The following is a 26,969-nucleotide window of genomic DNA, read 5'->3' as shown; positions in this document are numbered from 1 at the left end:
AAGACCATTTCCGCTTGCCACGCAGATTATCAGATATCACAACACTGCTCATCTGGGCCGAGAGGCCCCGGCTAGGGCCTTTAGATACGCGATACGGATGGTAGGTTACCAACGGCCAAGACGGGCCAAGCCGACACTAATCACTGGTAGGTGTGCGACTGCGAGTTCGTTTACACTTTGGACGACCCCAAGCGAGGAATAGTCTTGTTTCTACTCCCTGCAGTCTAATCCGGCTCAACCCCCTGCGCCCCCCTTAAACAATCCCAACTATGGCGGCAAACAACGTTCAAGCCATGTGGACCACAGAAGTTTAAAAGTGCACCTCCTCCTTCCTGCGCCTGACAAGCACCTTGACAAAGGGATTGGCCAGCATCGAGAACCCGAATTCCATGGGGTTCGTGTTGCTGTTCTCGGCCAACTTTATGTCATACTTGAGGAGCAGATGGCACATGACTAGCTTTACTGTGTTGGCGCCGAAGAAGCGGCCGGGACAGGCGTGGATGCCCAAACCGAACCCGAGATGTTCAGGCGAAGTGCTGACCAGCTGAGCCGTCTTCTCGCCCTGCTCCGAAGCTTCTCGCATGCGCAGGAAGCGGTACCCATCAAAATCTCGGGGGTTTTGATAGATTTCCGGATCCCACATTTTTTCGGCTGAAACGGCGATTCCAGACTCCTTGGGGAGGAGAGTGCCGTCCTGCAGGCGCACCTCTGACATGACTCGGCGACCGAGACCAACTGCGAGATTGTTAGCAAAACACTAATCCAGTCAAGCTCCGGAAACATCTGCCCAGTTCGTCGGGAAATGGAAATGCCCAGTTTGGGAATGCCCGAACCTGTCAAACAAAGGATAGGATGATGACGACGAACTTACCAGCTGCAACAGGCTTCAAGCGCAAGGTTTCCTTCAGAACGCTATCGAGGAGCTTCATGCTGTAGAGAGTCGTGGGCTTCCAGCCGCCATCTCCAAGGACTGAGCGAATTTCGTTTCGAAGGGGCTCGAACATGTCGGGGTTTTTGCACAGGTCCATGATACTCTGCGACATGAGGTCGTTGCTAGTCAAGATCGCAGACACGGACAGGCCCAGCTGCTGAGCAGCGGGATCGTATTCGACACCCATCTTCTTTGCGGCCGACTCATACCAGTCCAGGGCGTCGTGGAATTCGAGGCTGGGATCAGCTGTCTTCTGCGCTCGTCGCTTCTCCAGGACGGGGGCAATAGTCGCACGTGCCTCGTTCATCATGACACGGACGGTCTGGCACTCTGGGAGGAACCAGTGGATAAACTTGTACATGAACACTGGCCATCGGCGGAGAACCTTTGCTGCATTGGTGGCGGTGTTCGTATAGTTGACTGTGATCTTCAGCCAGTCTGGGTTGCGGCACAGCTCCGGGCCAAGGAAGATGACGGAGGAAACGCGGGCCACAATGCGAATGAGAACATCGCCGAGCAGGACCTCATGCCATTCTGTGGTTGTGTCAAATGGATGTTGGGCAAGTAATCTCCGCAAACAGATGCATACCTTCGTTATCGGTCAAGATGTCTCTCAAAGCCGCATCGGCCTCGTCCGACAATGGTTTATTTAGCTTGGCTACCACAGTTGAGTAATTGATAACAATGATGGTAACGGGCCAACTCACAGATTCCGGCAGGTGTCAAGTTCCACTTGATTACGTTGTGCAAGATCTCTGTTCCAAGAGCGATGTATGGCTCAAAGCCGGGAATTCCAGCTTGCCAGTACTAATATCATCTCAGTAATGCGCGGCTGGGGAGATCATGGTGACTAACCTGCAATAGAAACTTTGTAGAGTCGAAGCGTTGGTCATTTCGAACTTCTGGCATCACGCTCGGGTTCAAAATAATGACTCCACCACCGAGGCCGGTGTTGACTCTGAACGGCTTGTTCCCATATTGCTCCTTGCCCCGCGCCAACATCGCGCGGCCCGCTCGCAAATACTCATTTTTACTTCCGTTGATGACAGGAAATGCAGACAGCTTGTTCTTGCGGAACGACACTGCCATGACAGAGGCAACAAGAATAATGGTCATCAAGTACGGAACATATCCGTTGGCCTCGATCGAGCCTGGCAGTCCGAACGGCCCCAAGTCGACCCATGACGGCTTTGGAGGACTCAAAGTCGTATAAGTGTTGACATTAGCGTTGAATTGGTTAGACATTCTCGCTCGTCGTTGATGAGATCGCAATGCTGAAACATACAAAACGAGCGTGGTCGTTGATGCTCAGCAACAGCAGTTGTGAACCTATGAGCCAGACTCAAAGCTCTTCAGACACTGACAGACCACTAATTGCCAATGGGCCGGGGGACAGCTTGCATCGGCTCCGATCCTCTGCCATCCGGTCGAACCCGGATCCACTTCCGAATAGCGAGTATGCGGACCAAAACCATAGGTAGACACGCATGGCAGACGACTCGGTCCGAGCGACACGGAGCCGGGGCCACGACTTGAAGCAGTGGAGGGAGCATGCAACGTTGGCCAATGCATTACCGAGGAGCGGCGTTTCAAACCACCTCCTCTGTTTCCGAAAGCTTATGCTTGCTTCCCCTCATGCCCCGCGAGTTTCTCTGTTCTTCTGACCGGAGCGGGAAAAACGGCTCGCCCTTGGAACTGGGCAGGGCGACTTTAGACCCAGCTCTGGGCGCGCGGGTGAGGGGACATCGTTTCCTGCCAAAGCACCTGCACAATCGTCCGTCCCATGCATCCCCTCCGAAAATGGACAAAGGCTTGAGTCGCTCATTCTTGGAGCGCCACAAGCCTTCGTTGCTAGTACTGGCCTCCCAGATTTCAGCGGCAGCTCTCAATGGCTTGGCCAAGCTCCTAGAGACTGGCGATGAACCCATCCACCCATTCCAAGTCCTGTTCGTTCGTTTCTTCATTACCGGCATCGGCGCCACAATCGTCCTATGGCGCACCCAGGCACCCAGCTTCCCATGGGTTCTACCAGAGTTGAGGCCGTTGCTGGCCTTGAGAGCAGCGGCTGGTGTTTTTGGCGCTTTCGGATTCTACTGTAAGGTCCAATGAGGCTTGACTTATGAATGACTCCTTATTAACATGACCAGTCTCCATCATGTACCTCAAACTCAGTGAAGCCACTGCGCTCAACTTCCTTGGTCCTCTTATTGCTATGATCCTCATTAGATACTTGGACTTTGGCACCTTCGAAGTAGTCGATAGAATCGGCGCCCTCGTCGCGCTTGTTGGCGTCATTCTCGTCGTACAACCTGATGGCTTATTTGACCACAAAGCAGCCATCCTAAGCGCTGCCCAAACAGTCTCCGGAGGAGACACGAAAGGCCGTATGATGGGCTTTGGCTTTGGTCTACTCAGCGTCTGTGGAGGAGCAGTGAGTATTTCGCCTACACAGACAAGGCTTTCGCTAATTCCGCAGGTCGCACTGACAGCAATCCGATCCATCGGCCCACGGGCGCATCCGCTCTTCAGCGTGAACTACTTCGCGTGGACCGTCGTCTCACTCACCTCCATCTCATTCATCCTCATGAAGAGCATCCATCTCACAAGAGATCCCATCGCCTGGCTGAAATTGACGCCACTTGGTGTTTTTGGTTTCACGATGGTGAGTGCTTTAACCCTCTCATCACGTGCATCATAGCATACTGAAACGCCGACCAGGAGTACCTTCTGACGGCAGGGATCGCGAATGATTCTTCGTCTGCAGCGACGATAATGATCTACTCTCAGGTGCTGTGGGCGCTCCTGCTTGATTGGGTTATCTGGCGAGCGAGCGTGAATCTGTTGGCTATGATTGGGATTGCGAGTGTGGTGACAAGTCTGTTTGTGGTTACATCTGCAAAAGAGTGGCAATGGTTTCGAAAGACTAGGTACCAGGCCGTAGAGCAGAGCGTGTCAGAGGAAGAAGGAGAGTCTGATGAAGAGCTTGTAGAGATACCACCCAATAGCTCCTCGGTGGTATGAGGGACACGTTCACGATACAGGAGTGACGCTTCATGAAATCCTATAGAGAATGAAATGATAAAGAAAAGGCCCCATACAGAATATTATCTGCAGCATGCACCCAAGCACCAACTAATTTCCCTAGATTATTGACGCACTCGTACGGCAACGTAGAGAACAGAGACGAGCAATGTGGTTGTTGAGCCCGGAGCCCCTCCAGACGCATAACTTGAATTAGCTTACGGCATACTATGTGCTTGCAAAGGATTACAAAGCATTCGAGAAAAACATATGGGAAATATCAGTTGAAAAAAAATGTGTCTCATGTCAATGCTGCTACTCTATGAAATATGTCTGCAACCAATGGAAATATCACCGCCTAACTCCTACGCCCCTGGACTCCTTCATACCCGAACAGAAGTTATCAATGTTTCAATCTATGTTTATGCCGATGCAATCAATTCTTCAATAATCTTCTCCGACAAATGCATCAACGAGGTGCACTGGGTAACCTCCATTGATGTCAGGCCAATATGGAATTGATTGTGGATCCAGTCAACCAGCTCGATAGAGATAATCGAGTCGAGACCAATTGAAGTCAGGTTCTCAGTAAGAGGGAAGTCTTCAACTGGTCTCAACATCAGATGACTCAAGGTCGCGCTGATGAAGCGAGCCAAGGTGGTCACGGTGGCGCTGTCGCGCAGCGTGGTGGGATCAGACCTGGCCAGAGAGATGAACGTCTCCGCCTCGTCACTCTCCTTGGCCTCGCCAGCGGCAGCGGCCTTGGACTTGTGGAAGTAGTGAGACTGCGCGAATCGAACATCTCTCTTCCAGTTGACGCGGTTGGAGGGGTCCGACAACGGCTTCTCAGACAGGCCGCCCAGGCAGAAGCTGCTGTACGGGCCTCCGCTGGAGTTGCCGATGGCGATGGCGGCTGAGTCGAGAACATCTTGCTCCTTGAGGAAGAAGAAGCCGCCATTCTTGAAACCCTCGTAGAGGTCGTCGCGCTCAAGGAGGTAGCCGACGTCGCCGACGACTCCGAGGTCGATGATGGAGGCGGGGAGACCCAGGTTGTGGCGGTACTCGACAAAGGCGTCCAGGTAGGTGTTGGCCGCGCTGTAGTTGGCTTGGCCGTAGTATCCGGTGTGACCACCTCCAGAACCGAAGATGACGAAGAAGTCCAGAGGGACTTGGGCGTCAACCAGAGCTTGGTGGACATTCCAGGTGCCGCGGACACGAGGGTCAACGACACCACTCCACTCCTCGTAGGTCATCTCCGCAGTGGAGTTGTCCTACAGTAATGTTAGATCATGTATGCGGGAATGATGAGACGAAGATGTGAGTTACCTTGAGAATCAGTGAAAGTTGAAGAACTCCAGCAACGGGCTTAGGAGCCTCGTTGATAGCCTTGAGGACATCCTCCGCATTGCTGACATCGCCCGACACGGTCTTGATGACAGCACCGGGGTAACTCTCAAGCTCCTTGACGAAAGGCTCGTTCTGGGCACTACCAGCGGATCGGGAAAGGAAGACCAAGTTGCGAGCACCGTGCTCGAGCAACCAGGTAGCAACCGACCGGCCCAGACCACCAAAGCCTCCGACAAGGAGGTATGAAGCGTCGTCGCGGAACATGGGGGAATCCTTGGTCTCGGGAAGAGACTTGCTGATAGCAGGCTCTGAGAAGCCGAACCAGTACATGCGAGGGATGTGCACCTTGCCGTTCAGAATAGCATAGTCGTAGTCGGCATCCAGGTCACCGCCCTTGCGCCTCTTGGGAAGGTTCTGGCAGATCTTGTAGATAGCCTTGGCGAAGTTGCTTCCAGCAGTAGAGAGATCATCGGCTTCGACGAGGGTGATGTCCGCCTTGTTCTCCATGCGGACGGTTCTGGCGGTACCCTGGATCATGGCCGGGCGGGCATCCTTGCAGACGCCGTGAACAGAGGGCAGAACCCAGACGAGAGAGCCCTTCAGGTTGCAGAGACTATCCATGAATGGTCGGAAAGACTCGGAGTTGAGGTCGTAGACGGTTGTGCTGTCCACGTCCAGGAGTGAAATCGTGAAGGAGCTCTCTGAGGGGACGGTCTTGTCGTTGCAGATGTGGACCTTGAAGCCCTGTTCCTCGAAGTAGGTCTGAACATCCTTCGCGAGCTTGCTTCCCTGGGTCGTATCCTGAGCGAGAATAGTGATCTTGGTGTTCTGGTCGAGGTCGGCAGATTTAGTGGGCTCAGCAAGGATCAGGCCAGAGCTGGTCTTGGAGTGAAGCTTGTAGCCCAGGCTCTGCAGGCGCTGCTTGACCTTCTCCTCGTCAGGCTTGGCATCAGATTGGTCGCCGAAGTTGTGTACAAGGAGTCTGCCACCAACTGTCTGAAGGCCGTTCAACTCAGTAAGGTCGTCCAGCAGGTAGCGGTCCTCAGAGAGCAAAGTGGCCAGGGGCAGAAGAACCACGTCGGCAGCGTTGCAAAGCGAGAGCTGCTCCATGTCCACGACAGACACCTCATTACCCTCCACCTCATTCAGAGCCTCTGTCACTTGTTCGACCTCTTCTTCAGAGGTACAGACGTAAGTGTAGTCAGAGTACAGGCGCTTGTGCTCTGTGGGATGCGCAGCTTCAAGAGCAATGCGAGTGACATCGGTTGCTCCGGAGCCAATCTCAATGATCCTGGCGTCGGGGATCTTGAAATTTAGAAGACCGACCAAGTCGCGGAGCTCTTGAGTGGCGTCGGCAGTCTCTACTTCGGCAACGGAGTCAACCATGGTGATATCCTGCTTCCACTCGAAGGTAGAGCCGAGCAAGACCTCCTCACGCTTGGCGACCGGGAGCTCGGAGTACGAGAGACCCTCCAAGTAGACTGTCGGGCGGCCTTCCTCAGTGTAGATGACAGCATTGGCAGTCATGCCTTCGGCATCGTCCTTGATGCTACCGTACGCTCTCATGCGAAGGTCTTGGTCACCCAAGACGCCCAAGCGAGAGATGAATGTCGGCAGGAGAATGCTGTCAAGACGTCTCTTCTGACCATGGGTTTGGGCAACGAGGTTGATCTGAAGCATCTGGTCTAAGAGAGTTGGATGAGCCGCGTAGTGCGTGGTGTCTTCGAAGTCGTAGACAGTTGCGGTGGCTTCTCTAGTGGTAGCGCTGGCAGTGATCTGGTCAAGGCCTTGGAACGCAGTCTGCCAGTCAATACCAACAGCCTTGACAGCCTTGTACCATCCCTCAGCATCGATCTCACGCGCAAACTCCTGCTCGGCCTGGGCACTCGTTATGGAGGTCTTCTCAGCCTCCGCGCCAGAGCGGATGAATCCGGAGCAGTGAGTGACCCAGTGGTGGCCGTCGCAAGACATGATCTTGAAGTTGTACCACTGTCCCTCGGCGCTTGGCTTGTCCTCGGGGATCATACGGGTGTACAACTCCATCTTCTTCTCCTTGGGCACTGTCATACCAGTGGTGATGGACATGTCTCGAATGGTGTAGGAGTCCTGGCCGTTTGCGACCTGGCGCATGGCCTCTCCAGCCATAGCCATGTAGCCAGCACCAGGGAAGACGATCTGTCCATTGACAATGTGGTCCATCAGCCAAGGCACCTCCTTGAGGTCCAGCATGTTGCGCCAAGCAGGCTCAATGTCGTTACCCTCTAGAACTCTGGCTCCGAGAAGGACGTGGCGGGTGTGCTTCCTTTGTTTGTAGCGGGACGCGTTCTTGGGCTCTTCGAAGTAGGACACATCGTGAAGCCAAGGGTAGTTGGGCAAGTCGGTCAGAACTCGGCCCTTGGGGATGATGGTCGACATGTCAACTGGTGTGCCTTGAACGAAGAGCTCACCAGCGAGGCGAAGCATGGAGATGTTGGTATCTTCAGCTCTGCGGAGGGTCGAGATGTACTCGCAGGCGGCCTCGGGAATGCTGCGGAGAATCTCGTTCATCGGCCTTTGAAGGGCAGGGTGAGGACCGACCTCAATGAACAGATTGTTGCTGTTGCTCTTGATGAGGGTTCGAAGAGCCGTGTTAAACAGGACAGGCTGGACAAAGTTGCGACGCCAGTAGTTGGCGCCGAACTCATCTCCCTTCATCTCCAGACCAGTGACACTGGAGAAGTGAGGGACCGTGGGAGCCTTGGCATAGACGAGGTATGGCTTGAGGAGGTCCTCATAAGGTCCAGCCAGGGGCTCGATCCATGGAGAGTGGAAGGCAGTCTCGAGGTTGAGCACCTTAGCCTTGACGTCAGGGTGACGACGGGTGATCTGGTCGATGCAGTGCTGAATGCAGACTGGGTCACCGGACAGAGTCGTGTTCAGCTGACTGTTCTCACACCCGACGACGACACCGGGAATGAGGAACGGCTCGACCTCCTTGGGGCCCAGACTGACAGCAGCCATGGTTCCAGGAGGCACAGTGCCGTTGACTAGGAGCCATCCACGGAAGTAGGCGACTGCAAGAGCAGCTTCGGCAGAAATGCTTCCCGCAGCGTAAGCAGCAGCAGCCTCACCACCAGAGTGACCGGTGACTGCATCAGGCTTGATGTTCAAGCTGGCAAGGACGTCTGTGAGAGCAATCTGGACAGCAGTGGCGCATGGGTGAGAATAGCCGCGCTGGCCGACTCTGCTGGAACCATCATCGATGGACAGCTCCTTCTCGAGTGTCCAGTCGGGGCGGTGAGCCTCGGGAAGAGATTGAAGCCATGTATCCAGCTTTCGAATTGAGGCACGGAAGACATCGTTGCTCTCGATGAGAGCCTTGCCCATGCCGGCCCAGTGGACACCCTGGCCAGTGAAGACCAGAACAGTTCGTCGAGCGACAGTGGGCTTGCGCTTGAAGCTGCTGGGCTCGAATGCACCGTTCTCATCGGCGATGGCATACGCGCGACAGCTCAGATGCTCACGGTGGCGGCTGAGAGTGTGAGCGAGATCATCCAGATCGGACGTCTTCTTCTCGAGATACTCCTTGTGCTGGTCCACTTGCTTCTCCAGAGAGGTCTGGTGGGCGGCGGAGAAGAGGAGCAAGCGTTGACCAGGAGCGCGTACACTCACGCCAGAGTCGGAACTGACAGAACTGGCATCATCTTGCAGCTTCAGCCAGCCCTCATAAGACTCCAAGATGACCTATGGAAGGTTAGGACGGAAAGAGAGTGACGTTACTCGGGTCATACTTACGTGAGCGTTGGAGCCAGCAACACCAAAAGAGTTAACGCTGATGCGCTCGTCACGATCGGCTGGCCAAGCTGTGGGCTCAGTCGGGACTGAAAGCTTGGCCTCCTCCCAGGGAATTCTGGGGTTCGGGTTCTCCATGTAAATGTTGGGAGGAATGACCCGGTTTTCAAGAGCCAGGATAGCCTTGATGACACTGGTCAGACCAGCAGCCCCTTCGGAGTGTCCAACGTTGGGTTTGACCTAAATGAATTAGTGAACGGAAGCAGCTCTCGAAGATGAAAATAGACTTACAGCACCGATCAGAACACCGTCGTGATCCTTCCAAATGCGAGCAACAGCAGCCACCTCAAGAGGGTCACCCGTAGGTGTACCAGTGCCGTGGCACTCGAAGAAAGCCGTCTTGTTAAACGGCAGACCAGCTTTCTCGTACGTCTTTCTAATTAGTGCTTCTTGGAGATATGTGTTGGGACTCATGATTCCGTTGGACCGGCCATCGTTATTAGTTCCGCTCGCGCGGAGAATTGCACGGACGGGGTTGCCGTCCCTGATAGCGTCGCTTAATCTTTTGACGTAAACTGCGTTGACTGCTTCGCCGCGACCGTAGCCGTCGGCCAGCAAGTCAAATGTCTTACACTTGCCGCTCGGAGAGAGGACACCTGTCTCTGTGAAGACGATGGATGTGATGACAGAGGTGATGAGGTTGCAGCCAAGGGCCATCGCAGACTTGCAGGCGCCGCTCTGGACTGCTTCCGCTGCCAAATGCAGGGCCACCATGGACGATGAGCAGCCAGTCTTGACAAGCATACTGGTTCATGTTAGACAATGTTCAACGGGTATGAGAAACATGGCTTAGACTTACCTGGGACCTGTCCAGCCATATTCGTAAGATACGCGGTTAGGCTGGAGGAAGTCGAGATATCCTGAACCACGGTACAGACCAGACGCGTGGGGGTCCATGGACAAATCGTCTTGCCAATCTGAAGAGAAGTTGCCAACGTAGCACCCAATCTCTTCCCCGCGCCAGTTGGTCTCGCCCGCATTGTCCAGGCACTCGCGTGTGATCTCTAGCAGCTGACGCTGCATAGGATCCATGCGCTCAATCTCCTTCTCACCACATGTGAAGTACGAGGCATCGAACTTGGTGAGATCGTTGTCAGCCTGGCTGAACATGTAGGCCTCCTTATTCTGAACGGTTCCCCATTTCGCGACAGGGCTGTAGAAGCCCTCGCTGTTCCACCTCTCCTTGGGGATGGGAATGAGACCGCTCCGCTTGTTCATCATCAGATCCCAAAAGTCCTCGGTGTTGCGGACACCGCCGGGCAGCCTGACGGCCATGCCCACAATGGCGATGGGATCTGAGGCGTCCATCTCGGACGACGGCGTCGTGATGCCCGACTTGGGTGACATCGTCCAATGTTGTCAATGTGAATGAGTGATAAGATTCCGCAACGCCTTAAAACTTGAAGTCAAAATATGTGATGGTATCGTGAGGTTTAAGGGCGTATCCTGCGTGAGTAGCAAGTTACTTCGACGCTAGAAAGAGCTTCTTAATACAAGAGACGAACAAGATGTTGACGATAGGGCATTCGGTCTAATGCGTCATTCCACAACATCACCCGATTCGTCCTGACCGACGAATGCGGAAGTCAGATACCCAATTCCGAAAAGTCACAGATAATTGTTCCTTCTGATTGGCCGTATGATTGGCGTTGTTTGTGAGCTGCTCGTGGCCTGGCCCCTGCACAACGCGCGGTCCGAAGACGGGATGGCACACTCACGTCAATTCCGGGGATAATGGGCCACTCCGACTGCTCAGGTACGGACGCATGAGAGCTAGGAATAGGCTGGACTCGCATTTGCAATTACTGTAGTCACTGGGATTGCAGTGCTTCTCGAAGATCATGTTGACTCTGGCATTGCAGGTAACTTGACCTTATTTCCAATCATCACCAGGTCTACCATACTTCATCCACTTGTCGTGGCTCAATCCCGTTGATCGGTTTTTGAAATTTCATCAACCTTATCAGATCTTGTTGCTTCCAGTTAACAAACATAATGTCACCGAACCTTCCCAGCGAGATGAAGGCCATTATCATCAAGGGCCGTGGCGAGGCCGCCATCACTACGGCGCCTTTGCCGAAGTTGAGGGATGGATATATCATGGTGAAAACCACAGCTGTCGCCATCAACCCATCAGACTGGAAGCACATCGACTTCATGTGGGTGGGAAACCCCACAGGCACACGTCCGGGACTTGAGTACTCCGGCGTGGTCGTCGAAGTGGGCAATAGTGTGGATAAGGACTTCAAAGTCGGTGACAGGGTCTTCGGCATTGTCAACGGATCGTGAGTAATAATGATTTCATACGTGAGACAGCCCGCTAACATGTTTGAAGAAACGTGAGGCAGAAGGAAGACGGCGCATTTGCCGAATACCTCATCGCCAAAGCCAGCCTGCAGTTGAAGATCCCAGATCATGTGGATGACACCGAAGCTGCCGCAATTACGTCAGGTCTCGTCGCAGTGGTGAGTGCGCCGGCAGGAAATGTCATGGAACGTTGCTCATTTGTGATGTAGGGCCAAGGACTATACCAGTCCCTTGAACTTCCTCTGCCCACCAAGCCGTCGCCTGAGCCCATTCCGCTCCTGATCTACGGCGGCAGCACGGCATCCGGCATCATGGGCATCCAATTCGCAAAGATGTCTAACTGCACTGTCGTGGTCACATGTTCACCAAAGAACTTCGACTACGTCAAGTCCTTCGGAGCCGACTTTTGCGTCGACTACAAAGCGGAAGACTGCTCAGAACAGATCAAGGCATTCACCAAGGGAAGACTGAGGCATGCATGGGATTGCATTGCAACAGCTCAATCCGCCCGCATCTGTGCGGCTGCAATGTCGATCCGGGGTGGTCACTACAGCAGTCTGTTGTACTTGGTGCCTTCAATTGTCAAGAAGATCAACCCCAAAGTGAATTGCTCAACAACGCTGGGGTACACAATTTTAGGTGAGACGATTGAGAAGGAAACAGTTGTCGAGCCAAGGCCCGAGGACCATGAGTTCGGAAAGATGTTTTGGGCCGTGAGTGACAAGTTGCTTCAAGAGGATAAGTTTCGCCCGGTGAGACAAATTGTCAATGAGGGCGGTTCAGGGCTGGAAGGCGTGTTGCATGGAATCAAGTACTTGAAGCAAGGCAACGTCAGTGCAGGAAAGTTGGTGTACACTATTTAAGCTCAGATAGACTCATGAATCGAGGTGTTCATTTACTATATCCAAGAGTGTTATTTAATTGCGCTTATCATTGTATACAACGAGGATATTTCAACCGCCAGTCTTCCATTGAAAGTTCTTAGAAGACAATCAGGCACTGGCATCACGACATTCCCTGGGGAGCTCGTGGTGACACGACGGGTGATGGACCACCGAACGCATGACTCAAGCCCCGGCCACCTTCCCAAAATCGCTATGAATTTTCATGATTCGCTTCTAGATTCGTCCTTTCCGAGCGGACCGTCGCACCGGAGTCGGAAATGACCCACTTCGCTCACTGTGAACTGCCAGTCTCTTTCCGGTGGCTCAACTGAGGCTCCATGATCTGGGGGAAACCTGCAGGAATAGCGGACGCATTCTCATATTGTGGACTTTCGTACTCAGATCGGCCTCGATTCCGCGGCGGCAAACACATGTCTCTGCAACTAGCTGTTACCATGTCAGCAACGAAAGTATCAACAACCCTGCCTACCCCAGCCACAGGGGCATCTGAGGGCAAGCTCACGACTGGTGATGAGCCACAGTTCGTGGTACCCTACGCCACAGCGCTCTCATCTTTCCAAGAAACAAAGTCAAACACCGACAACATCGTTACGGAAGCCGGATTCGCGGGATACTACGAAAATGTTCACGAACGTCAGAAAAAGCTGATTGTACTCCTGATCATCAAGGCATTTCAAAAACTACGATGTGACGTTGCAAGGACAAAACCAGGACAGAAGCTACGCCCAATCAAGTCTGTTGCCAATGTCCAGAAGCAATTGGAGTTCTGCTACGAGTCGCTCATAGACGCCGGTCTCATCCGTAAAGAAGGAGACCAATATGTTCGAACAGATACGCCGATCCCACCTGGCAACGAGAAGGAGGCCCTTCAGGCGATATTGAACGACTACCCAACTTACACGTCACTCAACAAACTGGTGGCACATGCAGGCAACAATCTCGCAGAAATCTACGCCGGCCGGACAGACGGTGTGAGATCGATTTTCGGCTCGCCAGAGGGCCGAGAGTATCTCGAAGACATCTACGGAGCCGCACATCCCAGCAAAGCCTTTCACAAGCTCATGGAAGACTTCATGGCCCGTTTCACGAAGAACGTTCATGTGCAGTCCGGGGCCCAACTGAAGATCCTCGAGCTCGGCGCTGGCACTGGCGGCACGACGAAATGGCTCGCGCCGCTGCTCGCCAAGTCTGGTGTACCGGTAGAGTACACATTCACGGATCTTGCCGGTGGTTTCACTGCCCAAGCTGCGCGGAAGTTTCAAGAATATCCATTCATGACCTTCCGGACGCAAGATATCGAAAAAACACCGCCCTCGGAGTTGATTGGGACTCAGCACATCGTGATTGCGGTAAATGCCGTCCACGCCACTCCCGATATGGTCAAGTCACTCCGCAACACGCGACAATTCCTTCGTCCGGATGGGTTTGCGGTCGTGATGGAGGTGCAGGAACGGCTATGTTGGGCAGACTTTGTGTTCGGCCTCTTCGAAGGCTGGTGGCTATTCAAAGATGGCCGAACACACGCGACGGCGGATGAGATGGTGTGGAAGGATTCGTTCAAGGCTGCCGGTTTTGGCCATGTTGACTGGACTGGGGGTGATTTGAGAGACTCGGGTTTGCAAAGGGTGTTTTTGGCTACCGCATCAGACAGCCCATGATTCTCTGTGGGTACGGCGCTAGATCATTACAAGGCCTTCTAAGTTTACCGTACGCTATGAAAATGGTTACTTTAGCTTTCCGTGTTGTGCTTGAGATCGCTTTGGGACACTGAAGACCGATCTGGATCGCTACTGCGTACAATAGGAAACATTCTCTGTCAGGCAGTTTCAGATCTTCGTTCAGACGGAAGTTTTGCTTAAGTCCCCGTGTGGGGCATGCCCCTGCTTAAGTTGTTATTCTCCGTAGAGCACATGTATCAATATTCTATCCTCCCAGCTCCTCAACCTTCTTCGCTGACGGAGAACTAAGATAAACTCCGTCTGAGTCTGACGCAAGCCAGAGTTGATGATTTCATCGATTGGCTTTGCGCCGTGGACAGTCCAGAACATGTCAGAGCTTGTTCAATCATTGTCCATAACCCCCACAAAGCTGCAGTTTCCCCCTCTCTGGTGTGGTGGAGACTTGGGATGATCGAACTCAGTTTTGTGTTACATTCATCTTAACCGAGAGTATCGCAAGACATGGACCGGGCAACACATATGAAGCTGAGAGTTTACAACAATATGTCTTAAGTTTCATCTCTCCCTAAGCGAAGGTTGCCGCAGTAGCCGATATGATTTGTACATTTACGTCCCAAAGATGCTACGTCAGAAAGAGGTTTGGAACGTCTGACTGGCGGCTAAATCGCAAACCTTGCTGCATTCCTAGCAGTCCTAGGGTATCCTGACTATGCCGTGCTCGTTCAATGCTCATCCTGGTTGGCGCCTCGGGAAAGAAGTGCCAGCTGATGGTCGGGCGCGATTCCCTTGTGGTTAGGCGAAGGATACTCCCGCAGCTGTCTCCATACGGTTCTCAAATTTGCATCTCAACATTCAGATCAGTGTTTGTGTATTGGTATTTTCAACCAGAAAGCAAAAGATCGCGCCAGTGCTAGGTCACAAGTGGGTCAATTGCATACCTATCCAACGTCTTCGACAAGTTTTGATCTTGTTTTGCATTCGTTTACCCCCAGACTATTGGGGAAATTCTCGGCGCAGCAAATCTCATTGAATACCAAGATGTTTCGCGAAAAGATTCGCCAAAAGCGCGCCGTAGAGGTCAACATTGAGCTACAGGACGAGCAAGGAAACGTCGTCGTTGATTGGGATGGGGAAGACGACAAGAGCAAACCTATCAACTGGCCCGCATTGGACAAGTTCATCAATGTCGGTCTTGTTAGCGTTCTCACGTTCATCGCGTAAGAGTCACAGCCCTTGAATTCATGTCACGATGCCATCACTCACAGCGACATAGGTCCGTGGCGTCTGCCATGTGTGCTCCCGGTGTTCCAGACATGATGGCAGAGTTCCGTAGCGACAGTCAGATATTATCATCATTCATCGTATCCATTTTCATCTTAGGCTACGCCGTGGGCCCAATGTGAGTTTGATCAAAGTGCTACGCATTCTTCGTATGTGTCTCACATGATGCCAGAATATTTGCACCTCTGTCCGAGGTATACGGAAGAGCCGTCTTGTATCATATCTCCAACGTCACGTTCACTCTCTTCAGCATCTTAAGTGCGGTATCACCAAACTTGGCGGCGCTCATAATCTTTCGCTTTCTCTCCGGCGCGTCGGGCGCAGCTCCGCTAGCCATCGGCGGTGGAACCATTGCGGACCTCATCCGACCGGAGCGTCGTGGAGTGGTTGTGTCTGTCTACTTTGTTGGGCCCATGCTTGGTCCGGCCATTGGCCCCGTGGCTGCTGGATACATCACTCAAGGCCTGGGATGGAGATGGATCTTTTGGCTGACAGCCATTCCGGTATGTCGCAATTCAGCTTCTATTGTTGGACCTGTGTAGTTAACATGGATGATGTGCACAAGTCCGGCGCGTTTACAGTCATATCCTTTTTCGGGCTGCGTGAGACATATCCTCCGCGACTCTTACAAAAGAAAGCCGCTGCTCTCCAGAAACAACATCCGGAGCTCAATTTCGTCGTCCCTGGCCAGATGACAGCTGCACCAGTCTCGACTTTGCTCTTTATTGCGCTAGTCCGCCCCCTAAAGATGTTCTTTTTCAGTCCTATTGTTCTCCTTTTATCTACCATTCTCGCGCTAGCATACGGATACACTGTAAGTCATGAAACTCCAGCTAGATGGTTCAAGCTTCTCACCAAGTGTTAGTACATCCTTCTCACCACGTTTACGAACGTCTTCACTTCAGAGTATGGCTTTACAACGGGAACCGTCGGCCTAGTTTACCTCGGGTTAGGCGTTGGCTTCAGCATAGGCGCCATCAGCAACGGAATATTCAACGATCGCATGGCCAACCTTCGGACTAAGAAAAATAATGGGAATCGCATGCCAGAATACCGACTGCCACTGATGGCACGGTCTATTCTGCTAACTCCCGTTGGGTTATTCTTCTACGGATGGACGGCTCAGTACCACTTACACTGGATATTGCCCATAATTGGGTCGGCCATCCTTGGTGTCGGACTTATCTTAGTAATGGTTTGTCCAAACACAACCGTACTGTCTCTAAGTTTCTCACTCAAACGTAGATGCCGCTGCATACGTACCTTATTGATGCGTTTACCAAGTATGCCGCGTCAGCAATTGCAGCAGCAACCATCTTCAGATGTGTTGTCGGCACATTTTTACCTTTGGCAGGCGAACCTCTGTTTGATCATCTGGGTCTTGGATGGGGTAGTAGCCTCCTAGGGTTCATTGCATTGGTGTTTTGCCCGGTGCCTGTCTTGTTACAGAGATACGGAGAAGAAGTGCGCACACGCTTCCAAGTAAAGTTGTAGATAATTCCATAACTGCAATTCCTGAAGCAACCGTATAATACGCAAATCAGTGGGTCAAAAACAACAAAACGTTGAGTTGTTTGTGCACTCTAGAGAAAAGCGATATGGAGTGGGGTTGCAGTTGAGATTTCCATGTTGTGAGGGAACCATGTACGCATTGATCTACCAAGTCTTCGCCCGTGCAATCGTTCTGTCCTCCGCTATAGTTACACAAGGTGTGTACTCGATATCAAGATGAGAGTTTATCGTGAAAGGGTCGTCCGTGTGCATATTGATCAGTACATGATCCGCGCAGTGAACAGAATGATTCCAGTTCACTGAATAACCCGGCACCGTTGTACCCCATCGAGCTGCACTACTAAGAATTTTCCAGGTTGCAACGCAGTGCCAACGATGTAAATCCATAGAAACCCATTTGATGTCCTGCGTTCCCTTTCTCACGTCTGAGATGGATATTTGGCTCGTCGCATTCTGATCTTCAAAAAATTCCCACGGCCACACATGTTCGAACTCATCTATGAGCTCAGGGGACGAACAGGCTTGTGGCATCCAATGCAGCAGAACATCGTCGTAAATACAGCCTGCAGCTATGGCTTTCTCCGGAGTGTCTCCGCACTGAGCGGATGGTGCCCAGGCGCGGAACCGTTGACCATCGTCGATGACTGTCCATTCCGGTACTGACACAGAGTTGTCTGTTGGGAAATGCCAATGAGACATCACGAGATCAACAAGAAATCCTGCGAGGACTCCTGCAGAAACGTAGAATACACTTTCGCAGATCTTTCTCCATGGCCGACGTCGCGCGTTGCGGTCAACTGCTTGTTGTGCTGCCAATTCCTCAAGTATCTCGTCGTCGTGGCTACTGCCCCTCGAGGATAGCAGTCGCTCTTCCGACCCTTCGTCCGTGTGGTGAGATTTGTGAGACATTGCTCTGGTGGTGATGGAGATGAATCAGTCAAAACGAGGAGATGCGGTATTCGCCTTCGGATTCGACGTGTATGATAGCGTGCTCTCTAAGTCTAGAGAGTTGAACATGGATCGCTCATTCGGAGAGGAAATCCGATATACACACCGTCCCCGCGCGGGCTCGTTCTCGATACTTCGTAAGTTGATTGATTGCCATAACCTTGTAGTTTGAGCGCGGCATGTGCTCGAATTAGCTCCCGTCGCGGGAAGCATAACCAAGAAAGCTTGTCATATTACTGCTTATATCCCGAGTCCCATGATCCTTGTTGCATGTTGTGGCTCTGGCACAGGTGCAACCCCGCAACGGCTTCGAAGATTCCCATGGCAGATTATTTGCTGCTCATATGACTGACATCATCGTTAGCAATAGACTACAGCACACTAAAGTTTGAGAGTCGGTATCCCACACCGAGGCTATGTCTATTACAAGTGTAGATGCGAGAGCGTTGAGCTCCGAGTGCGTCGTGCGGTGGGAAGGTTCGCTGTAGGTGTTTTAGTCGAGGGGAAGGCTGGCGCTTAGTTTCATTCTACAAGGATTACATTAACTTGCACACTGCTTTCGTTATCCTTTTGATGAATCTATCTACGCTACTATAGCTTTTGTTCTTTCTCTGTGTTGACTGCACCATAGCATGGCCAACCGTAACGACATTCCCAGCCCGACGATGCCTCGGAGCACCGCCCTCCCGCTGTGCGTCAAGGTACTTCTCTTTTTCATAGGGTCCGCAACCTTTGTTCTCATCAGCCTCATTCTGGCAACTGATCCATCAGCCCAAATCGAAGACGTCACCCTTGGGCAAACAAAGGGCCTGGGCCTTGTGACCGGTCTGATGGCAGACCAATGGCCCTGTGGCAGAGACAGCTCCACGGCAAAATCTCGAGGATGCAAGTTTGAATCCTACACGGCTACATGGCAACCCCCCCAACTGTTTCGACGCCGCCCTGGATGCGGAGTTTCGCTCCGTTAAATCGTGGATCTTCTTCACGAATCGCAATGCGACCGAGCAGCTATCATGGACTGACGTGGAAACGGGAAGAAGCGCACAGGTATGGACGACGTGGGAGTTCCATCTCTACTCTTGCGCATTCATCTGGAAAAAGGAGGTGAAGATTGTCCACGGGCTTGTGTCTGGAACCATCGACTACCACCAGTGCCTCGACCACGCACTGATGCAAGACTATGCGAGACCGAAGGAACACGTCAGCATCCCTTATTGGCCGCGATTCACTTCTTGCAGGCCACCAAGCGATATATCGGTTCACCAGTTTGACCTCAGGCCAGGGGCCAAGAAAGGATCCGATCAAGGCGAGAAGCTTGCTGATGTCCACGAGCATTCGCATCTCCATGGGTCCAACAAGGAGTTCGATCACAGGAACTGGTAACTATACAGCATGTGGAAATCATTGTATGAGAACTGTTTCTTCATCAGGAAGTTCAGGCGCGATCTCTTTACGAGGTGTATGTAGGGTGTGAACTATTATTAAGTTGCGGGTTCACAACAATTTCCTAAATAGGCATAGGCCATCAGGTCGTATGATGCCCGAGACCCAAGTCAATTGTGCCATGCTAGAGTATGGGGTGGTGAGTAGTGATCAGCTCCTATTACGAAGAAACCAATAGTTTGGGCACAAGTAGACACATGATTATGAGCCTCAGCTTCACGTTCACCGTGCCGAAACCGAAATTGTATTGTCCACTCACCATTCGCGTTACACGAATCAACCTTGATGTGTTTGGAAATATGCCTCGCGCGGGAGTTTAATCCAAGCTGTAAAGCATCCCGCCTGCCTCAATTTTGACTTCCGTCATCCCACACGCCAAAATTAGGTTTCAGTATGCGGATGTAGGCAGCCTCCCCGGCGTCTAGATAATCTACGTTCGTTCGATAGCTCTGTACCATACTGAACGGAACCAAGCAAAAGGCCTCGTTTGTATGACAAATGTGTAACATGCTTGTTGAAGTTACGATGCTACGGGAACTTCGAAATACACCGACTCTACTATGCGGGTGGAACCTTAGTAAAATATCGGGAAGCTCCGGTGAAGGTGACCAATCCATTACGGCGGAATCACTAATTCTATGTCTATTGACGTAGCAAACTTGTGGTTCGGCAAATACGGTTGGCGAGGTATCAGATGCCGACAAGATATATGAACACATGTGGCCGAACCATTCTATAAGGGCATGTCGCGTAGTGCAATCGTATCAGAATACTCAACAACAACATAACAAATTGAAACACAGCAATCTCTTCAGTGCATAATATGAGAGTCTCAACCATCATTTCCATCGTCAGCTTGGTGGCTGCCTCCTTTGCTGCTCCAGCAATCCAGCGAGACGAAAAGCGTGGTTTTGTGACCGATGACCTTGGTATGTCCACGCCTTTCCCCGGGACTTCATGCATTCAAGGCAGCACAGTACTGATAGTTGAGTCAGATCCTCGATCTTTTGTCACCGAGGGTAAGAGGAGCTTTGTAACGGAGCCCGAGAAGAGAGGCTTTGTCACCGAGGACAAGCGCTCTTTCATCACCGAGCCTGATAAACGAGGGTTTGTGACGGAGGACAAGCGCTCCTTTGTCACTGAGCCGGAGAAGAGGGCTTTTGTGACTGAAGAGAAGCGGTCTTTTGTTACAGAGCCCGAGAAGAGAGGATTCGTGACGGAGGAGAAGCGGGGGTTTGTGACTGAGCCGGAAAAGAGATCGTTCATCACGGAGCGCGGCTTCGTCACTGAACCGGAGAAGAGGTCCTTCATTACTGAGAAGAGGGGTTTTGTTACTGAACCCGAGAAGAGGGGCTTCGTCACCGAAGACAAGCGTAGCTTTGTCACGGAGCCCGAGAAGAGAGGCTTTGTTACCGAGGACAAGCGATCTTTCGTCACCGAGGACAAGCGAAGCTTCGTTACCGACGAGATGGAGAAACGTGGCTTCATGACTGAGGAAGACATGGACTGAAGGCCTGACATTTGGCGGAGTTCAAATTGAGAACATCTCCTGTCTTGTTTGGGGCGAAATAAGATGAACTGCACTGTACGTCAAAAGGATAGTCTTTCGTTTGATCTATTGTAGAAACTGTCACTCCTTTACATCGTTGAACCCGACGCGATGCACACCTCTGAGCACAATGTGGTGACCACATCAATGCAAGAGCGGAAAATGACCATTTGCATTTTGTGCATAGCATCCGTTGATCTCTCCACTTCTATTCGCCCGTTTGTCAAAGTCTGGTCTAGCCTGTTATCTTATTGAAACGGTTTGCAGGGTGGACAGAGCTACTCAGCATCACCCGTAAGCCAGATTTCATGGCCGTTTCCTTCCTTAACAATCCTGCTGTTCAGGCATCCCACTGCAGCTACTGCGCTAGCAATCCACCAAACAAGGCCTGTGATGTTGTGCGAGGATCCATAACTATATACAACGCCAGCAATTGAAGATGTCGCTGACCTCACCAAGCCCGTGAGAAGAAAGGCGCTGCTGTGTGTTCGTGCTAGGGCGGATGGATGGGGCGAGGACCTGACTGTGATTAGCATTCGTTTAGACACCAATCATTTCGGTGGTGTGGTGGAACTTACAGATTTGTCAACACCAGCTGTGCGGGAACAACAAACGTCGAAGTTCCGACCATGAGAACTTGGGCCAAGACAATGAGGAACCAGACCCAAAAGCCTTCTTTACCTGCCGGTGGAGCCTTAGTAGACGGCGCGGCTGCGATGTACGGGATGATGAAGTAAAGCACAGGCATGCCCATCATTAAGGTCCGCCACATTTTCAGTGTCCCCAAGCGGCGGTTGATGCGCGGGTAGATGAATAGTTGCGTCGGAAGTCCCATCACTCCCACGATGAATAGAGACCACATGATGCGATCAGGCTTCATTCCAGCGCCGCCTGAGAAGAAGAACGGCAATCGAGCTTGGTTCTTTGTGTCAACCGGGTCGCTAAGAAAGCTCGTCCACAGAGTGTTGTAGGTCGTGATGTGGTACTCCTGGATTGCGTATGACACGAGCGTCAGACACATGTTCCTGGTGAACATCCGCTTCAGTGGAAGAATTCGCTGGGGTTTGGCGGGCTTCAGCGATTCAGGGTGCTCTTCCGAGTCCCTCTCCTCAGCCGCCTCTGCATCGTCGGTGATCATGCGGGACATTTCCTCGTGCGAAGCCTCCTCCTGGGCGACTCTGCTCGCTGATGGAATCTTTCTTCCAAATATCATTGCGCTGACCTTTCTCGCGAAAGCAATGCCTGGGTCGTAGCGATCTTTGAGCGGCTCGAGAGTCTACAGCAGAGCCAAACAGTTAGCCACGGGGCTGAATGAAATGAGTCCAGGGTCACTTACCTCTTCCAGGAAAAAGAAGACAGCGCCGAACGCAATCAGAAGGAAAAACCCGCTCAACAGTGCGGGTGGTGCGTAAGGCCAAGCCTTCAGGAAAGCGTTGTTCCCGAACTTTTCAGGGTATTTTCCCGCGAGGTCCGCTAACTGTCCGGCCATCAGGGGACTGAACATCGCCGCGACGTTGAACGAGATTGGAAGCAGCAAGAAGGCATGCGGCTGGTATCTGGTTTTCTTCTTAGAATTTTCTTCTTGGGGCGTCTCTCTGGAGGACCATCGATGAAGAGCACGCACCTCTTTTCAGCTACGACCTCCGAGACCATGGTCCTTATGGTTGCGACATTGCCGTTGACGAGGCCTTCGAGAATGCGTAGGGCAAGCGCTTGCTTGAAATTAGTGATGAAGCCAAATGAAACGCAGCCGATCAGTGATCCAGCCACTCCCAAAAGAAGCACCGGCTTTCGTCCTCCTCGGGGGGAATCTGCCAGTCTTCCGAGGAACATCGATGAGAAGCATTGCGAGAGCATGAAGCTCGTTTGCATGTACGCAACTTGTCGAACGACTGCGCCCGAGTCCAGATTAGGGTCCAATGATTGAAGCTGGTAGAAAAGATATGTCTGTCACGGTCAAGTCAGCATAATCGTTTCACAGGCCCCGTCACTGTGCCGCCGGGACATCACGTACAAGCAATGAAATGCTAACAACCGGCTCGGCAAACCGTAAAAAGCACAAAATCGCCAGTTGATCTTTTCGTGGGAGTGACCTCCATGTCACTTCATCTTTCTTTGCATCCATTGCGGATGGGTTGCTGTTCCAGAAGCTTGTTGAAAGGACGTCGTGTTCGCAGTGTTAGTTTCTTCCGTGGCGATACACAATGCTGCTATCACCAGTGGAAGATCGATGCAATACCAGTGTACGGAACCATCGAGGGCGCTGAACGAGCTGTACTCTTTGGTTCCAGGGAGGGGAGCTAGCTGTCTGGCGGTGGACTGACTCGGAGCTCCTAAAGCGGTCGCCATGGGTGTCTTCGGTCCGCTGTGGGTACCTGGCTGCGATTGAAACAACAGCATAAACCTTGCCCCTTCGGTCCGCTGCTGAGGGTCACGACAGCAATCGCTTGCAGGTGTCAGTCGAAGTCTCGGCGGTTGTGGTGGTGCAGTACCTGTCATCTGGGCTCGCGCAGCCACTATCATCACTTTATCCGTTGAACGCATTGTTGACCAGACGATTGATTAGTCACCATGGGTAAGAGCAAGAGCGTGAAGTTTGCCAAAGACATGGAGCGGATGAAGTACAGCGCTCTCGACGAGGCAGATGCCGACGATGAGCTTGGCAGTCTCGACGGTATGGAGCTGGAAGGCCAGGACGGCCATGGACACTCGCCCACTTTTCCCGATGAATGGAATCACGACCGGATGCTTTGGGATCAGCGGCTACGCCGGGTTCAGAAGATTGTATGGGTCGAGGGCGTGATCATCGCCATGCTTTTCGGCTTGGTGTCGTTCCTGGGGCTTCAATTGGTGTGGCCAAAACAACGCGGTGTTCCACTTGGTGTTGATCCTAGTGGATTCGTTCCCCCAGGTATGAATTCTGCAGGCGAATTCGAGCATATGCCAGCTGCTGATTAGCGAATGGAACAGAGGTCGGACAGCCTGTAAAATGGATGAAGTACGACGACGATACCGATCCGCACTTTTTCCCGCCCGATGTATTCGACAGCATTGAGAAAGTGCAAGCTGCAGCCAGAGATTTCAAGATGCTGCATAACGGTAACGCAGGCTAGAGCCGCACAATTTGCGAAAGCGTTGTTTACTGACGATTATCCTGGCAGCTTCAAATGTGCGGATCAATGGTAAGTACACGACTTACATGGATTTCAACGACGAAAGGCAGCCGCTGCCGGCGTATGTTACCAGAAAAGGGTCCGAGTTGTACAGCATCAGAGCCTTCCATCAAATGCACTGCGTTGTAAGTCTAGATACAGAGGAACCGTAAATACATGGGTACTGACTGCATTTCAGTCTATCATCTTCGAAGACATTGGCTACCGAGTTCTCAACAAGACGTCTAAGTGGGAGCCTGGGCATGTTATCCACTGCCTGAACACGGTCCGGTCAGCCGTGACCTGCCTGGCTGACGCAACACCGATATCATACGTGCATGGAATGGGAGTTGGTCATACAACGGACGATCAGAAGTCGCATTGCCGTGATTTCTTCGCCCTGAGGGAGTGGGCTCACGATCCAGTCCGGGCAGTGCAGTGGAAGAACGTGGCACCGGACGATGAGAAGGACCGGTACGAGCAGATTTTGCCGTAAAACGACCACTAGACACGCATTATTTTGCCCTATCTCACAGCATTGCGGGTTAAGACGTAGTTACATCAGAGTATTCAGCGTTACGTAGACAGTATTCACATTAGTATTTGATGAGCATCGACACTTTCCGCAGGAGCTTGCATCGAGGATTTACGGAGAATACTCAATTGTCATCAACGTCTATTTATTGATACGTGAAACAATTATTCTTGCAGAGGCCTATGGGAGCATGTTCAACGTCGTACCCGGTTTCTGCGAATCTAGTCCAACGCCATGTCTAAGCTTTTCCTGATGTGTGCCGTGATACCATCGATCTGAGAGCGAACTGGTCAATAAACAGATTCGTCAACGAGGAAATTTGTGTAACTTACATATTCCTGATCGAAAATGCTGTAGTGATTTCCGGCCGTCTCAATGACCTGCTCCACGAAGCCCTCCTGCATGTCCTCCCAACCAAGCTGCGGCAGAAACCTAGTTCGATCGAGCGGACACTTCTCGCCAGGATCAGCCATCGGCACCATGTCCTTCGCTCTGATCAATATTGCGTGCGGTGGCGTCGGGTCAACGCCGTATGAACGCGCCGTTCCAAGGACTCCCGTCCTCGGCATGGACCACGCCGGAGGATCCCACTGATCGGAGAGACATGTCGCTCTCATTAGCGCTGTCATCAACTTGTCACGAGTCTCTTCATTGACGCCAGGCAGGGCTGGCGCGTGGTGGAGTTTCGCGGGCTCTTTTTGGGCTTCGGGACGTGGGCATCTTGGGTAGACTGAGTCGATGAGGATAATTCGTGATACGCGAAGGCCGCGACCTGATGTAGCCAACATGTGGGCAATCTGAACGGACAGGACGCCTCCAAAAGACCAGCCTGAGAAGTATTGGGGTCAGAATATGGCTCGGTACGTTGCTGGCATCCACATACCACCGAGTACAATCTCGCCCCTCAGCATTACCCGCTTGATTAGGCGGACATACGCTTCAGCGATGTCCCGAACGCTTTGCCATCCACCGATACCATCGGCGTCGAACTTTGGATCCCAGATACCATAAACCTTCCGGCCCAGAGTGCCGACTTTGAAATAGCTTGTCAACAGACCGCTCGCATCGTGGATGAGGAAAATCGGTGGCGGCTCGCTGCGAGAGCGCGGGAAGTCTTGGATTAGGACTGGGTTGGCGGCAGGCATTGCGGCGGCTGAAGTGCTGTTCGTTGTGTGAAGTCCCAAGTGCGGTGTGTGAGCTGGGAGGAAGGACGCTCAGGTAGGAACCAAAATGATGATCAAAATGTGGGCTTGGAGGTGGCTCCAGCGATGATTCACAACGTTGCTGGTGACGTTCGGGCGGGGAACTGTTTGGTCGCCAGCATGTTGCGCGAACTCCAAACGAGGGTGTCTCCTGCAACGGGTCCCAGACCACAGCAAAGTCCAATCTCTATCAGCTTCCTCAATGGCCTGTCTTCTGCAGCTCCGAGTCCTTGGACGAGGGTGGCATCCGCGGTCCGAAATGCTGTCCAAACTTTATTCTGGCTGCACACAGTTGCTCGCCCAGTCCGGCACAAGTTGGGAGTACCCACCGCCCTCCCAACTCATCGTCAACCCCTGCTCATCCCATCGTTAGGCTTTCACCAAGACGAACTAGACGAAGATTTGAGCGAAGTGAGTATTTTCATGTTTAACGGTCTTCAGCGCTTCTCAGCCTAGCCTTACAATCTCACAGGCGCTAAAGAGTAATCAAAGACTTCGACATGGAGAAACAAACACTCCTGAACGAGCAGCGAGAAAGCGAAGAAACCACCGCGGGGCGTAGCAGCTACCATGATGAGACAGACTCCGTCGAATACACCTCCGAGGTGATCACCAAGCGCAAAGCCCACCGCAGCCGCATATGGTCCGTCATCGGCAAAGCAGCTCTCATCCCAGCCGCCTTCGCCATCTTCTACCTCGGCCGCGCAACCCACGACATGACCCCTTCACGGCCTCCCGAGCCCATCTCTCTCGGAAAGTGCTCTCCAGACTGGAAAGAGTCGAAAGCCCGGGGCTGCGTCTACGACTTTGTCCTCTCGACGTGGATGCATCCGAAATGCTTCAACGAGGAGATGCACGAGCGGTACTTGGGCTACATGAAGTGGCGGAACACGACCTTCTGGTACGAGCGGGAGCGAATCAACGAGGTGCCCTTTGATGTGGCGGCCAAGGGGGAGCATGGAGAGATTTTCACGGACGGGACGGTTCACCACATGCACTGCAGCTACGTGTGGGACAGGATCACGTATGCTTCGCACTTCAAGCCGAGAGTGTTGGACTCGCTGTGCAGAGACCCCAAGCACGTCGAGCATTGTATCCTGTACAATGGCATACCTCAATCTTGGGAGATTGACCTGCCAAACATTACGAGGGTGTACAACGAGCCTCACGAGGTGGATTGTTTGATTGGATGAAGTTGATGTCAGTTAGCTGGAAACGTTTTCCATTCAGCAGAGCGTGCATCGAAGAGGTCATGATGTTGCATCAAAAGTCAGTTCTAGTTTGTTTCAATACATGCCCATTATCCATATCTTTTATTGTCCAATG

At 52.4% G+C, this 26,969-nt stretch overlaps 11 protein-coding genes across 11 annotated transcripts; 7 read left to right on the top strand and 4 right to left on the bottom strand.

Annotated features, from left to right (window-relative positions):
- Positions 1-310: 310 nt before the first annotated feature.
- On the bottom strand, positions 311-2,176 carry P450-1-7 (Cytochrome P450 monooygenase 1; the record flags this gene model as incomplete). Its single annotated transcript, XM_037324065.1, has 5 exons — positions 311-735; positions 872-1,465; positions 1,521-1,589; positions 1,639-1,738; positions 1,787-2,176. The coding sequence occupies 5 exons, from the start codon at positions 2,174-2,176 to the stop codon at positions 311-313; spliced, it is 1,578 nt and encodes a 525-aa protein (XP_037177620.1).
- A 555-nt stretch (positions 2,177-2,731) lies between these two features.
- Positions 2,732-3,952, top strand: CGCA056_v008817 (uncharacterized protein; the record flags this gene model as incomplete). Its single annotated transcript, XM_037324064.1, has 4 exons — positions 2,732-3,026; positions 3,079-3,362; positions 3,408-3,593; positions 3,650-3,952. The coding sequence occupies 4 exons, from the start codon at positions 2,732-2,734 to the stop codon at positions 3,950-3,952; spliced, it is 1,068 nt and encodes a 355-aa protein (XP_037177619.1).
- A 422-nt stretch (positions 3,953-4,374) lies between these two features.
- gloL-2 (Highly reducing polyketide synthase gloL) lies at positions 4,375-10,477 on the bottom strand (the record flags this gene model as incomplete). Its single annotated transcript, XM_037324063.1, has 5 exons — positions 4,375-5,223; positions 5,279-9,022; positions 9,074-9,310; positions 9,362-9,875; positions 9,930-10,477. 5 exons carry the CDS (start codon positions 10,475-10,477, stop codon positions 4,375-4,377), a joined length of 5,892 nt encoding a protein of 1,963 aa, XP_037177618.1.
- A 648-nt stretch (positions 10,478-11,125) lies between these two features.
- Positions 11,126-12,300, top strand: TOXD-2 (Protein TOXD; the record flags this gene model as incomplete). Its single annotated transcript, XM_037324062.1, has 3 exons — positions 11,126-11,415; positions 11,466-11,595; positions 11,647-12,300. 3 exons carry the CDS (start codon positions 11,126-11,128, stop codon positions 12,298-12,300), a joined length of 1,074 nt encoding a protein of 357 aa, XP_037177617.1.
- Positions 12,301-12,776: 476 nt separating this feature from the next.
- Positions 12,777-14,000, top strand: sor2 (Non-reducing polyketide synthase sor2; the record flags this gene model as incomplete). The annotated part of the gene is made up of 1 exon (XM_037324061.1): positions 12,777-14,000. The coding sequence occupies one exon, from the start codon at positions 12,777-12,779 to the stop codon at positions 13,998-14,000; it is 1,224 nt and encodes a 407-aa protein (XP_037177616.1).
- A 1,059-nt stretch (positions 14,001-15,059) lies between these two features.
- Positions 15,060-16,796, top strand: prlG-2 (MFS transporter prlG; the record flags this gene model as incomplete). The annotated part of the gene is made up of 6 exons (XM_037324060.1): positions 15,060-15,238; positions 15,295-15,420; positions 15,475-15,805; positions 15,868-16,116; positions 16,168-16,497; positions 16,548-16,796. 6 exons carry the CDS (start codon positions 15,060-15,062, stop codon positions 16,794-16,796), a joined length of 1,464 nt encoding a protein of 487 aa, XP_037177615.1.
- A 3,232-nt stretch (positions 16,797-20,028) lies between these two features.
- On the top strand, positions 20,029-20,715 carry ent1-1 (Epsin-1; the record flags this gene model as incomplete). Its single annotated transcript, XM_037324059.1, has 2 exons — positions 20,029-20,134; positions 20,201-20,715. The coding sequence occupies 2 exons, from the start codon at positions 20,029-20,031 to the stop codon at positions 20,713-20,715; spliced, it is 621 nt and encodes a 206-aa protein (XP_037177614.1).
- Positions 20,716-21,328: 613 nt separating this feature from the next.
- Positions 21,329-22,879, bottom strand: CGCA056_v008811 (uncharacterized protein; the record flags this gene model as incomplete). Its single annotated transcript, XM_037324058.1, has 4 exons — positions 21,329-22,030; positions 22,091-22,310; positions 22,379-22,701; positions 22,769-22,879. The coding sequence occupies 4 exons, from the start codon at positions 22,877-22,879 to the stop codon at positions 21,329-21,331; spliced, it is 1,356 nt and encodes a 451-aa protein (XP_037177613.1).
- A 446-nt stretch (positions 22,880-23,325) lies between these two features.
- CGCA056_v008810 (uncharacterized protein) lies at positions 23,326-24,402 on the top strand (the record flags this gene model as incomplete). The annotated part of the gene is made up of 4 exons (XM_037324057.1): positions 23,326-23,665; positions 23,725-23,853; positions 23,916-24,052; positions 24,106-24,402. The coding sequence occupies 4 exons, from the start codon at positions 23,326-23,328 to the stop codon at positions 24,400-24,402; spliced, it is 903 nt and encodes a 300-aa protein (XP_037177612.1).
- Positions 24,403-24,662: 260 nt separating this feature from the next.
- Positions 24,663-25,586, bottom strand: AMT4 (Thioesterase AMT4; the record flags this gene model as incomplete). Its single annotated transcript, XM_037324056.1, has 3 exons — positions 24,663-24,716; positions 24,774-25,270; positions 25,325-25,586. 3 exons carry the CDS (start codon positions 25,584-25,586, stop codon positions 24,663-24,665), a joined length of 813 nt encoding a protein of 270 aa, XP_037178306.1.
- Positions 25,587-26,143: 557 nt separating this feature from the next.
- Positions 26,144-26,836, top strand: CGCA056_v008808 (uncharacterized protein; the record flags this gene model as incomplete). Its single annotated transcript, XM_037324055.1, has 1 exon — positions 26,144-26,836. One exon carries the CDS (start codon positions 26,144-26,146, stop codon positions 26,834-26,836), a length of 693 nt encoding a protein of 230 aa, XP_037178359.1.
- Positions 26,837-26,969: the final 133 nt, after the last annotated feature.

The sequence above is a fragment of the Colletotrichum aenigma genome, assembly GCF_013390185.1.
Source record: "Colletotrichum aenigma strain Cg56 chromosome Unknown KSG_Cg56_contig05, whole genome shotgun sequence".
NCBI classification, from domain to species: Eukaryota; Fungi; Ascomycota; class Sordariomycetes; order Glomerellales; family Glomerellaceae; genus Colletotrichum; species Colletotrichum aenigma.
The sequence above is the reverse complement of the archived record's forward strand: the minus strand, read 5'-3'. Positions and strand labels throughout refer to the sequence as shown.